Consider the following 13,085-nt stretch of genomic DNA (forward strand, 5'->3'; position numbering starts at 1 on the left):
AATGAATATTTTCTGTCAGTATTCACATTGGAAAAAGACAATGCTGTCAAGGAGAATACTGGGATACAGGCTACCAGATGGGATTGAGGTTCACAAGGAAGAGGTGTTAGTAATTTTGGAAAGTATGAAAATAGATAAGACCTCTGGGCCAGATGGGATTTACCCTAAGATTCTCTAGGAAGCCAGGGAGGAGATTGCAGAGCCTTTGGCTTTGATCTTTATGTCGTCATTGTCTACAGGAATAGTGCCAGAAGACTGGAGGATAGCAAATGTTGTCCCCTTGTTCAAGAAGGGAAGTAGACACAACCCTGATAATTATAGACCAGTGAGCCTTACTTAGGTTGTGGGTAAAGTGTTGAAAAGGTTATACAAGGTAGAATTTATAATCATCTGCAAAGAAATAATTTGATAGAAATAGTCAACATAATTTTGTGAAGGTCGAGCCTCAAAACCTTATTGAGGTCTTTGAAATGGTGACCAAACAGGTAGATGAGGGTAAAGTGGTTGATGTGGTGTATATGGATCTCAATAAGGCATTTGATAAAGTTCCCCATGGTAGGCTATTGCACAAAATACAGAGGCATGGGATTGAGGGTGATTTAGTGGTTTGGACCAGAAATTAGCTAGCTGAAAGAAGACAGAGGGTGGTCGTTGATGGGAAATGTTCATCCTGGAGTTCAGTTACGAGTGGTATGTTGCAAGGATCTGTTTTAGATCCACTGCTGTTTGTCATTTTTATAATGACCTAGGTGAGGCCGTAGAAGGATGGGTGAGTAAATTTGCAGATGACAGTCATGTTGGATAGTGATGAAGGATGTTGCAGGTTACAGAAGGACATAGATAAGCTGCAGAACTGGGCTGAGAGGTGGCAAATGGAGGTTAATGTGGAAAATTGGAAGGAGCAACAGGAATAAAGAATATTGCGGTAATGGTAAGATTCTTGGTGGTGTCGATGAGCAAAGAGATCTCAGTGTCCTTGTACATGATCCCTACAAGTTAGCACGCAGGGTGATAAGGGTGTTAAAGAGGCATACGGTGTGTTAACTTTTATTAGTAGAGGGATCGAGTTTTGGAGCCATGAGGTCATCTTGTAGCTGTACAAAACTTTGGTGCGTCCGCACTTGGAGTATTGTGTACAGTTCTGGTCCCTGCATTACAGGAAGGGTGTGGGAGCTTTGGAAATGGTTCAGAGGAGATTTACTAGGATGTTGCCTGATATGGAGGGAAGGTATTATGAGGAAAGGCTGTTTTTATTAGAAGAAGGTTGAGAGATAACTTAATTGAAACATCTAAGATAGTCAGAGGGTTATATAGGGTGGATAGTGAGAGTCTTTTTGTTTGGATGGTGATGGCTAGCATGAGGGGATATAGCTTTAAATTGAGGGGTGATAGATACAGGACAGATGTCAGAGGTCGTTTTTTTACTCAGTCGTAAGGGCCTGGAATGTCCTGCCTGCAAGAGTAGTAGACTTACCATCTTTAAGGGCATTTAAATGGTCATTGGATAAACATATGGATGAATATGTAATAGTGTAGGTTAGACTGGCTTCAGAATGGTTCCACAGGTTGGTGCAACTTGAGGGCGAAATGGCCTGTACTGTGCTGTAATGTTCTATGTTTTAAACAAGGCAAGTCACTGACAAGTAGAATGTGACAAACCCCATCTTTTGAATGTCAAAATTTAAGCTACGACAGTTAAAGTGGTCCTTGACAAACAGATTCAGGACAAGTCAAGACTCTGCAACCACCCTTCACCACTGCAGCCTCCTACGAACCCTTTGTACACTTGTGAAAAGAGACAATCAACGCCTCACATTTATGAGGATTGTCACCCTACAGATTAAGTCATGGACTATTTTCCTTAAACTCAGAAAATAAGGAGATCACTTGACTTGGGGATTTGTATTTGCTGAATAAATACTTGTTTGATTAGATTCCCTACAGTGTGGAAACAAGCCCTTCTGCCCAACAAGTCCATACCAACCCTCCAAAGAGTGACCCACCCAGACCTAGCACTATGGGTAATTTTAGTGTAGCCAATTCACCTAACCTGCACATCTTTGGATTGTGGGAGGAAACCCATGCAGGCACGGGGGGAATGTGCAAGCTCCACACAGACAGTCGCCTGAGGCTAGAATCGAACCTGGGTCCCTGGCGCTTTGAGGTAGCATGCTAAACACTGAGCCACCATACCACCCATAGCCACAAACTTGCCTTCTCTGAGGATGTGTATTGGTCTTTTTTGGTTAATCCATTTCTGTACACTTAATAATTCTATACTAATTATAGATTCCAGAAATTTGCTCTAACCTGATGTTATCAGAGGGTTAATACGTGTTAGATGCAGACTAATGTACATTATCATAGCAACTTGATTTTGCAGTTGTTGATTTATTTTATTGACTTTATTTTGCAGGGTTGGGAAAGGACTTTATCCATTCCTCAATAGTTTCTATAAGTGTTAGCATTCCCACTCTCCCTGTAATGATTTTTTGGAGTTACATTGGGCTCCCATAGTGAACAAAGTCCACATTTTATGATATAATTATTGCACATTTTTGTTTCTTAGGAGAACATACTCTAGTCTTTTCTATCCAAATCAGGCAAAGTTATGTTATAACTGCCCATCTTTCAAGCATCTTAACATCAAACACTGTTACCTAGTTTTGAGAAGATGTGTAGCTCAGGTTGAGGTTTTGGATGTACGTTTGCTCACTGAGCTGGAAAGTTCATTTTCAGATGTTTCATCAACATGTTAGATAACATCATCAGTGAACCTCCGCTGAAGCTTCATTGGAGGCTCACTGATGATGTTACCTACCATGGTGAAGAAATGTCTGAAAATGAACCTTCCAGCTCAGTGAGCAAATTTACATCCAGATCAAACACAGTATACAAATTAATGTAGTCTGACAATCTGATATTTTCAATTAAACCAACTCAACGACATCAGGGTACTAATAATAGTCATTTTTCTTGGAAATACTTACACCATATTCATTATCAACGGCATTCGTTATTAATAAAAAGTCTGGATATCCAATCATGACCATCATATACTGAAGCTGCAAACAATAAAAGGACATTAGATGATAATATTCAGAGACATTTCAGCTTTCATATATCATGCAAGGAAATAATTCCCAGAAGTGCTGCTGTAAAAATCACAATTTGATTTTAAGAGCCTTCCATGAACTGCTATCTTATTAATCATGTGGGCAAAAACTTAAAATAGCACTTACTGTGCAGAATAATAGGCTTGGAAACATAATCTAAGGTATAAACACTTCATGGAGTTCAAACTGCATTGTTAGTGTTTGAGCACTATTCTTGTCATTGTTAATGCTCTGTTGCTTTGTAATATGAGTCTATTATGCATTATTTCTAAGGTGTGCCACTTACTAAAATGCTATTTTAAGTTCAATCTAATATGTGAATATTGACTTTTCTGTTGTTAGAGGTCAGATCGAATCCATCAAACTCATGCTGTGTTTACAAATAGCATTGAACTTATCTGAGCAATACTGAACCCTTCAGAGGGAGTGCACACATGTAACGAGGGTAATTGCACAATGTAGTTTATTCTATGTGAAGCACTTTTGGACCTCACCAAGAGATATGATAGGGTATTGTATAATGTAAATTCTTTCTTTTTCACATGCAAATAAGTCAAACTGACAATGTACAGTTGTAATCTAATTAGAGAAGGGGATGAGGACTGATGTATTATCATTGATCTTAGACTGCATTTCATGTCAAAGCTAATTACATGAAGAAAAATCCGATATAAAAACCCAATATTATTTAGTGCTGCTTAATGATATTTCAGTAGGATTACTGCAACAGACCTTTGCTCTTGCTGCTTCTTTTGTCTCTTCATCCATCCAATCTAATTCATCTAGTTGACGATCAAATGCGTGCTTAATGTCTTTAACTAGTTGTTGTACCTTTCAGAATAAAAATAACCATAGTTCTATAACTGATAGCTTATTTGCATGGTAATTCAAAAGCATAAAATTATTCTGCTGTCAGAATCTTAATAGATAAAGAAGCTTACTTTTATTTTGCTGGAAGATGAGAAGTATTCTTCAACAAAAAGAGCTCCCAGAGCCATCCCAAATTGTTTGTTGGCTTGGTTTAAGCACATTTTATCCAGATCAATCTGTTTCTCTGTGCCATCTAATTCTTTAGAGAACTCATGAATAGCATCTCTGAATGGCGTGGAAAGATGTTCACTCAGAGCAACTACAATGCGCCAAATCATGTAATTATGCAGTACTCTGAAAATGTAAAAGAATATAATAGTTACAGATCAAAGAATATGTTCTACAAACTATTCATACCTACACTATTAAGTTAGGAATATTCACTCAGACTTATCAATATTTTATTAGAATAGCATTATTAACTATATAGATCGACACACAGTTATAGAGTCATGGAGATGTACATGGAAACAGACCTTTCGGTCCAACTCGTCCATGCTGACCAGATATCCCAACCCAATCTGGTCCCACCTGCCAGCACCCAGTCCATATCCCTCCAGACCTATTCATATACCCATCCAAATGTCTCTTAAATGTTGCAATTGTACCAGTCTCCACTACTTCCTCTGGCAGCTCATTTCATACATGTACCACCCTCTGTGTGAAAAAGTTGCCTCGTAGGTCTCTTTTATATCTTTCCCCTCTCACCCTAAACCTATGCCCTCTAGTTCTGGACTCCCCGACCCCAGGAAAAAATACTTCGCCTATTTTTCCTATCCATGCCCCTCATAATTTTGTCAACCTCGGGAAGGTCACCTCTCAGCCTCCTATGCTCCAGGGAAAACAGCCCCTGCCTGTTCAGCTTCTCCCTGTAGCTCAAATTCTCCAACCCTGGCAACACCTTGTAAATCTTTTCTGAACCCTTTCAAGTTTCACAATATCTTTCTGATAGGAAGGAGATCAGAATTGCATGCAATATTCCAACAGTGGCCTAACCAATGTCCTATATAGCCGCAACATGACCTCCCAACTCCTGTACTCAATACTCTCACCAATAAAGGAAAGCATACCAAATGCCCTCTTCACTATCCTATCTACCTGCAACTCCACTTTCAAGGAGCTACGAACCTGCACTTCAAGGTTCAGCAACATTCCCTAGCACCTTACCATTAAGTGTATAAGTCCTGCGAAGATTTGCTTTCCCAAAATGCAGCACCTCACATTTATCTGAATTAAACTTCATCTGCCAGTTGAAACCTTTGGGTATTTAGTTCCAGCTCCACTCTTTAGTGAGAAACAGGGGACTTATTTTGATCCCAATACAACGATTTCCTCAGTTTCATCTTAAAAATGCAAAGTCCAAACTGGCTCAGTGAGTTTATCTGGTAGGTAACTGAGGCATTGGGATGAGGACAACGCAGGTTTGATCATAGGGCCAGAACATTAAGGCCCCATTAAGCCAATGAACAGAGATGGGTGCATGCAGACTTTGTGCTGCCAGCTCTGGGATGGTTGGTTGCAGCGCTCATTGCCCGCTAGCAGTAGGTAGAATATTGAAGTATTTAAAGGCCTAAGGCTTAATGGAGGAGGCCATTCGGGATTTTTCAGTTGGCTGCACATTCCTGGATGTGGTGCTGGTGGTAGTGGGGAGTGGGAAGCTGTACCACTGTCTATCAATATTCAGCAGCAACCACTTGTCACCCAGCAGAGGAGTTTCCAGCCTATGACTGTTCCACATCAGTGCCCCCAGGCCCTCCAAATTAACTGTAGGCACAAAGATAATTTATATTGGAAACATGGAAAGGTTGGGGAGACAGTTACTCCTTTTTGAAGTGTCCGTTTCTTCATCGCATCCATGTCATGGCATCCAGTTGCTGTTTTCAGAGTAAAGGGTCACTGATTTCCCCTCTAGCTTTGAGACCCTGCTTGTTTCTCTTTAATTTGATTACACACTTGTCTCTGGCTATTACTGGCCATTCCACTTGCAAGTGTCTGTTCCCACGTAGTGCAATATGAGTGTCTAGCCCTCAGTTGAGCCTGGCGATGGGGTTCAGAAACCAGGAGAAAAGTCCAACCCTTGTTGAAATAACAATAATGAATCCAGGCAGTGGCAGGGGTAATAAAATCAGCCTCAATGCCTCTGGGTGGAGTGGAATAAATTCACTCCATATTTGTACTCCTATCAAACCAGCATGCTAATATTAAGAGAGAAATCATCAATGGCTTTAGGGCATGAGAGAATACCTTGTACCATGGGGCAATCTTCTAGCAAGAATTCTATACCTCCAAAACGGAAGATTATAAGAGAAACTCATTGTAAACTAAGTAAGACGGCTTAATAATTACATTCCCCTGAATCTTTAAATGAGAGGTTTTATTTTGACACTTTCCCTTTTCAGGCACTCTCAAAAATTAAGCAAGCGCACAAAATCATTTATTTCTAAATCAATTTATATTCATGTCCGAACATGTTCTCCTGTTTGCCTTTTTTGTCTAAATAACATGTGAAACAATTAGTCTATTTCGTTATTGAAGGTTGAACTTAATCATTAAAACAAGCCATCTCTATCTTTAGAAGCAAATACTCTACCAGCAAAAAAAGAGTTAAAATGGGTCAAAATATGAGTTAACATCTGCATTAAAGGTGCAATGATAGAATCAATTCAGACTGAATTTGTAATAGCTTTATAGCCACTTGAGTATTCAGAGGTTCTGTTAGAGTGTAAACACTTGGAATTATCATTGATGGCCTGTCATGGAGAGTGAAAAACAAATATAACGCTCCATTGTAGGTTTGCATAATAAATACAGTATGCCTGGCAAAATACCAGACCTTTGTAAATAAATATTACCATTTTTATGAGTCAATTGTATTAAATTTACAACAGTGTCTAAGGCTTCTTCATGTTCACAATTTTTAAAATGAACTTGTTTCATAGTTTCCTTCTTCGTAGCTTCTTTTCTTATGCCTGATTCTGGAATCAGATAAGTGCAGACTTGAGAATTGACTATAACGGGCATGAGACACACTTGACTGGCATAAGTCATAGAGATGTACAATACGGAAGCAGACCCTTCGGTCCAACTCATCCATGCCGATCAGATATCCCAACCTAATCTAGTCCCACTTGCCAGCAGCCGGCCCATATCCCTCCAAGCCCTTCCTATTCATATACACATCCAAATGCTTTTTAAATGTTACAATTGTACTAGCCTCCACCACTTTTTCTGGCACCTCATTCCATACACGTACCACCCTCTGTGAGAAAACATTGTACCTTAGGTCCCTTTTATGTCTTTCCCCTCTCACCCTAAACCTATGCCCTCCAGTTATGGACTCCCCCACCCAAGCGAAAACACTTGGTTTATTTATCCTATCCATGCCTCTCATAATTTTATAAACCTCTATAAGGCACTCCTCAGTCTCTGATGCTCCAGAGAAAACAGCCCCAGCCTATTCAACCTCTCCTGACAGCTAAAATCTTCCAACCCTCTGGCAACATCCTTGTAAATCTTTTCTGAACCGTTTCAAGTTCCACAAAATCCTTCCAATAGGAAGGACATCAGAATTGCACACAATATTCCAACAGTGGCCTAACCAATGTCCTATAAAGCCACAACATGACCTCCCAACTCCTGTACTCAATACTCTCACCAATAAAGGAAAACATACCTTCTTCACTATTCTATCTACCTGTGACTCTACTTTCAAGGAGTTATGAATCTGCACTCCAAGGTCTCTTTGTTCAGCAACACTCCCTAGGACCTTACCATGAAGTGTATAGGTCCTGCTAAGATTTACTTTCCCAAAACGCAGCACCTCATGTTTATCTAAATTAAACTCCATCTGCCACTTCTCAGCCCATTGGCCTATCTGACCAAGATCCCATTGTAATTTGAGGTAACCTTCTTCGCTGTCCACTACACCTCCAAGTTTGGTGTCATTTGCAAACTTACTAACTATACCTCTTATGCTCATATCCAAATAATTGGTCACAGGCGTCCAGTCTGAAAAACAACTCTCCTCCACCACCCTTTGTCTTCTACCTTAAAGACAGATTTGTAGCCAAATGGCTGGTTCTCCCTGTATTCCATGAGACCCAACCTTGCTAACCACCTTATTGTTTTTGTATGGGAAAGGACACCCTGAAAGAGTGATCATACAAATAACTGATTAAATTAATCCAAAATAAGGTCCTCAGGATTATTCACCTTTAAGAGTTTACACTGGAAAGCACTGAAGTTACTTGCATGACTCACTGGTCCCCAACAGATTGATGTATAAAAAAATCACATACCACCATGTATAGGGAACATTTAACACTGCAAACTCCCATCCTGCTATCAGTCCTCACCTCAGTGGTGGGAGGGAGAGGACCTAAGGGGGTAGGTTAAAATTTTAAATATAAATGTATCCACTTTTGGCTTTATTAGAGTAGGATAAAGGGTGAAATATTTACTTGCTGTTGACAGTTCAATTTAAATATTTATTGAAGCTTTACAGAAGCCTCAAATTTTAATGGTTTTGAGCTATAATTCCTAGGAATCAGAAAACACAGTAACAATCAGGAAGGCAAAGCCAGATTCAACAGGCCTTAAAGAGTCTAACAACCCTCTCAGTAATTGGTCTCTAATCACAACCAGTGCTTCTGTGCAAATTCACCATCTTGCAATCATTCCACAGCTTCTAATCTTTTCAAGTCCATTCATGATTTTATAATCATCATGATTTATTCAAAATCTCCCATCTGATCCACAATCATCCCTCCACCCTGACTGACAATACTGTCAATTCTTCTGCTTTAGGCCCTAGTGACATGACAGCTCCCTTCTTTCTTTGTGTTGCCAAGCTTCAGTCTTCCAGCTCAGATTTTCCTATCTGCCTCTCAATGTGGCTACTCATCCCCAGGAAAGGAAAAAGAAAATTATAAATATTGTCCTGTTTTTAAATTTGATATATTCTCTTGTGCTTTGTATTGCTGGGTTTTCTGTCACTCCCAATCTCTGGACCATCTCTGCTATCCTGGCCAAGGTTTCAGTAAATATTGCCCTAGCTATGTTTCCTGCTTTTTGGGGAGACCATCACTTTAATGAAATCCTTGCTCACTTATCCACATTCTCTATTTCTCGTTATTCTTCCAGTGTATCTAAAGGAAGTGAATGCCTGTCCATTTACCTACTCCCTTAGCACTGTCCCCTAAACACTCTTTCCATTTCACGTTGCAATTTAAATGTGCCTCTTCTGACCTAATGTATTCTTTGCTTCTCATGTTGTTGATGATGAACTGGCTCAGGACTGACAGAGCTTGAAGAGAGTCTATCTTTCCATTATTTTTCTTACTCTTAAAACTATTCAAAATGGTGCCAAATTGTGGTGACGTTGGAAAAGCATTTCACTGCATTTTACTGTTTTCCTCACTGTAAAATACTGTGACAATAAAATCATTCATTCATTTCTTCTGTTATGTTTGCAACCAAGATATAGTCTTTCCTGTGGCTTACCATTTTACCTTTTCCTTAGTTAATGCACATTTATGTGTCTCATTTTGCTACCGCTGGCATTAAATCAGTGACAGGTGGTAGCTCACAGAGCAGGAAGCACTCACCTCAAAGCTGAGTTCTAAGGAAGGGTGACTCGACCTGAAACTTTAACTCTGATTTCTTTCCACAGCTGCTGCCAGACTTGGTCAGCTTTTCCAACAATTTCTGATTTTGTGATTCAAAACTGTGACCCCTGCATATTAGCACAGGCTTCTGCAGATTGTTCCTTGTTCAAAGGCATTCAGCATCAGGAAGGTGGGGAATTGTAGTCATGCTAAGAGCCATATACCTGCCTTTGCTCCTCATCCTCTTCTCTGTCTTCTCTTGCTATTCTCACAACACTCCTCCCACCATCACTCACCTCTAGCCTCAGGCCCAGCAACACCTGGCTTCAGGGCATTGGCATATTTGTAGCAGTCACAGCCTCCTAAGTGGCACTGCCATTCAATACAGTGGCATACATTTGGCATGTATGGTTATACTAGGTGAAAGTGAGGACTGCAGATGCTGGAGATTAGAGTCGAGAGTGTGGTTTTCGAAAAGCACAGCAGATCAGGCAGCATCCGAGGAGCAGGAATATTGACGTTTCAGGCAAAAGCACTTCATCAGGAATGAGGCTGGGAGCCTCAGGGGTGGAACTGCAATAGGTGGATGGAGGTAGGGGTAAAGGTGATAGGTTGGAGTGGAGGGTGGAGCACAGAGGTGGGAAGGAAGATAGACAGATGGGACAGGTCATGAGGGATGAAATGTTGGAACTGGGATAAGGTGGGGGAGGGGAAATGGGTTAAGTTGGTGAAATTCACATTGATGCCATGGGGTTGGAAGGTCCCAAGGTGGAAGATGAGGCATTCTTCCTTCAGGAGTCAGGTGGTAAGGGAGTGGCGATGGAAGAGGCCCAGGACCTGCATGTCCTCAGAGGAGTGGGAGGGGGAGTTGAAGTGTTCGGCCACGGGGCGGTGGGGTTGGTTGGTGCTCATGTCCCAGAGATGTTCTTTGAAGTGCTCCTTGATCCAGGAAAGGCTTGCCTCTGGCTGTCAAATGTCTAAGTGGAACAAAATGTCGCAAACTATTGTTATGAAGGTGTAGACAGGACCTGTACTTTTAAGAGAGTTGAAGGACTTAGCAAGCACACAGAATGCTGGAGAATTTACAACATAACACATGGTCCAGCAGCTAGCAGTACCTGGGTTGTGATGAGACAAAAACAAATTCAAATTTGGCTAGTCAGTTTAAATTATGCCCCAAGATACTAAACTCCAATCAAGTTCGAATTTAGCATTTCAACAAAATATAAAATGAACAGTTGGAGGAGAACTGCCAAGCCACCAACACATGCAGACTGCCCACAGAATAGCTCTCTTAAAGGTACCTTGATCTATCAATGACCTGTGAAACATAAACCCTAAGAAGAAGAAACAAAGACAAAGGAAGATACAAAGAGAAGATTCGACAGCTGTTTTGAAATTTGAATTTTTTGGTAAATCTTAATCGGGGGGCTTTACATGGCCATTTTATAGATGGGAAAGTAAATGATAGGTTAGCGGAAGGAGTTGTAAAATAGTTGTTAGTTAATTATTCTCTGTTAGACATTTTTTTAAAAAGTTGTTAATTTTTACCATAAATACCTATGGGACAATTCTTGACCTTTCAAATTTTCACAGATTATAGCATGGGGGAACCTTTTGTATGTGTTAGGTTTAACTAGCAGAGGGGTTTACCCTATGTCGTAACATTTAAGTGTTATGCATTATGACACAAGGTAAACACTCCTGCTTAATTTAAATCACAGAACAGATTTATATCACGCAGTAATCTGTGAAAATTCAAGAGGGCAGGAAGTATTTAAAGCAAACATTAACAACTTTATTTCTTAAAGTATAACAGAGAATAATTAACTGACAATTATTAACAACTCCTTCCTCTAACCTATCTTTTACCTTCCCCACTACAATACTAGTCTGATAAAAGGTAGTACCTCTCTACACCTTCATAACACAATCCCATAAAAAGCCAGCATGGGAGAATTGTTGACTCTTAGTTGACAGACAAGACCATAGTCACCTTCAGAATATTTCTCCTGCTGTCTCGGCTTTAGATTCCTCCAAGGTTCTGGATCATAGCTGCATCACCCATCTTTTTATTAGCTTTTGTGTGTGATTGGATGAGCTTACTGATTCCAAGTTGGAGGGAACTAGGTCAGCTAATGCTTGTCGTATTGTCTCTTTGTTAGAACTCAACATGAGTGAAAGACCTTTCCTTACTGTGATGATTAGAACTATTTTCTCTTAGGATTCGCAGACTATAAATCAAGAGGTGAAAGGGTGGGAGGAATTACTTTCACCAGGGAATGATACTTAAAAATTACCAGGACTGATAGTTGACGGGTTCCCAAGTCCTAATGGACTTGATGCTTGGTCTTTGAAAAACGTTGCTGTTGGGCTAATAGATGCATTGGTTTTTTTGTTTCCAGAATTGTTTTGATTCTAGGATATTCATCAAGTATGAAAATAATGAATGTAACTCCTCTTTTCAAGAAAGCAGTGAGTTGAAAGCAGCAATCTAAACGCCAGTTAGCTTAAGGTCTGCCATTGGAAAATTACTCTAAACTATTATTAAGGAGATTGCAGCAGGGCCGTTTAATCTCAATGTAATCAGGCAGATCCAACATGATTTTATGACATGAAATTGATCAATTTATTTGAGTTCTTTGAGGATGTAACAGACAGCATGGCGAAATGAAACATTTGGATGTGCTGTACTTGAATTTCCAGAAGGTATTTGACAAGACCTCATCAAAATAAGAGCCCATGGTGTAGGGTAACAGATTAACATGAAGAGAGGCTTGTTTAGTCAACAGGAAACAGTGTAAATATAAGTTTGTCATTTTCAGATTGGCAGGATGTGGTAAGCTGAGTGTTATGGTGATCAATGCTTGATTAAGGATGTTTTGCTACAGTTGGACAGGCTATTGGCAAAACCACATCTAGAGGACTGTGTACAGTTTCTTCTGGACATAATTGCATGGGAACAAGTTAAAAAAAGGTTTATTCGACTGATTCCTAGGATAAAGGGTTTATCTTGACAGAAAATGTTCGGCAGGTTGGGTCCGATCAACAAGAGTTTCATAAAAATAGCAGGTGATCTTGTTAAAACATACAAGTTCCTAAGGAGACCTGACAGAATGGATGTCGAATTGTGGGTGAGGCAAGAACTAGAGGACTGTTCAAAAATAAGGGGTCTCCATTTAAGAGCAATTTTCCTCAGATGGTGATGGGGTCATAGCTTTAAATTGAGGGGTGATAGATATAGGACAGATGTCAGAGGTAGTTTCTTTACTCAGTAGGTAGTAGGGGTGTGGAATACACTGCCTGCAACAGTAGTAGACTCGCCAACTTGAAGGGCATTTAAATCGTCATTGGATAGACATATGGATGAGAATGGAATAGTGTAGATGAGATGGACTTCAGATTGGTTCCAAAGGCCGGCGCAACAACGAGGGCCGAAAAGCCTTTACTGTGCTCTAATGTTCTATGTCCTATAAGGAGAATTTTATTCTCA

At 40.1% G+C, this 13,085-nt stretch overlaps 1 protein-coding gene across 1 annotated transcript in view; it reads right to left on the reverse strand.

Moving 5' to 3' along the window:
• The window catches only part of LOC122556381 (endothelin-converting enzyme-like 1), an 89,116-nt gene that overhangs the window by 42,702 nt on the left and 33,329 nt on the right, over positions 1-13,085 (reverse strand). Inside the window, exons 7-9 of the mRNA XM_043703015.1 lie at positions 4,058-4,280; positions 3,849-3,947; positions 2,991-3,065 (exon numbers count right to left, since the gene is read on the reverse strand). Of these exons, the coding sequence (XP_043558950.1) occupies positions 2,991-3,065; positions 3,849-3,947; positions 4,058-4,280 (397 nt within the window). The remainder of the gene's footprint in view (positions 1-2,990; positions 3,066-3,848; positions 3,948-4,057; positions 4,281-13,085) is intronic.

The sequence above is a fragment of the Chiloscyllium plagiosum genome, chromosome 13 (assembly GCF_004010195.1).
Source record: "Chiloscyllium plagiosum isolate BGI_BamShark_2017 chromosome 13, ASM401019v2, whole genome shotgun sequence".
NCBI lineage: Eukaryota > Metazoa > Chordata > Chondrichthyes > Orectolobiformes > Hemiscylliidae > Chiloscyllium > Chiloscyllium plagiosum.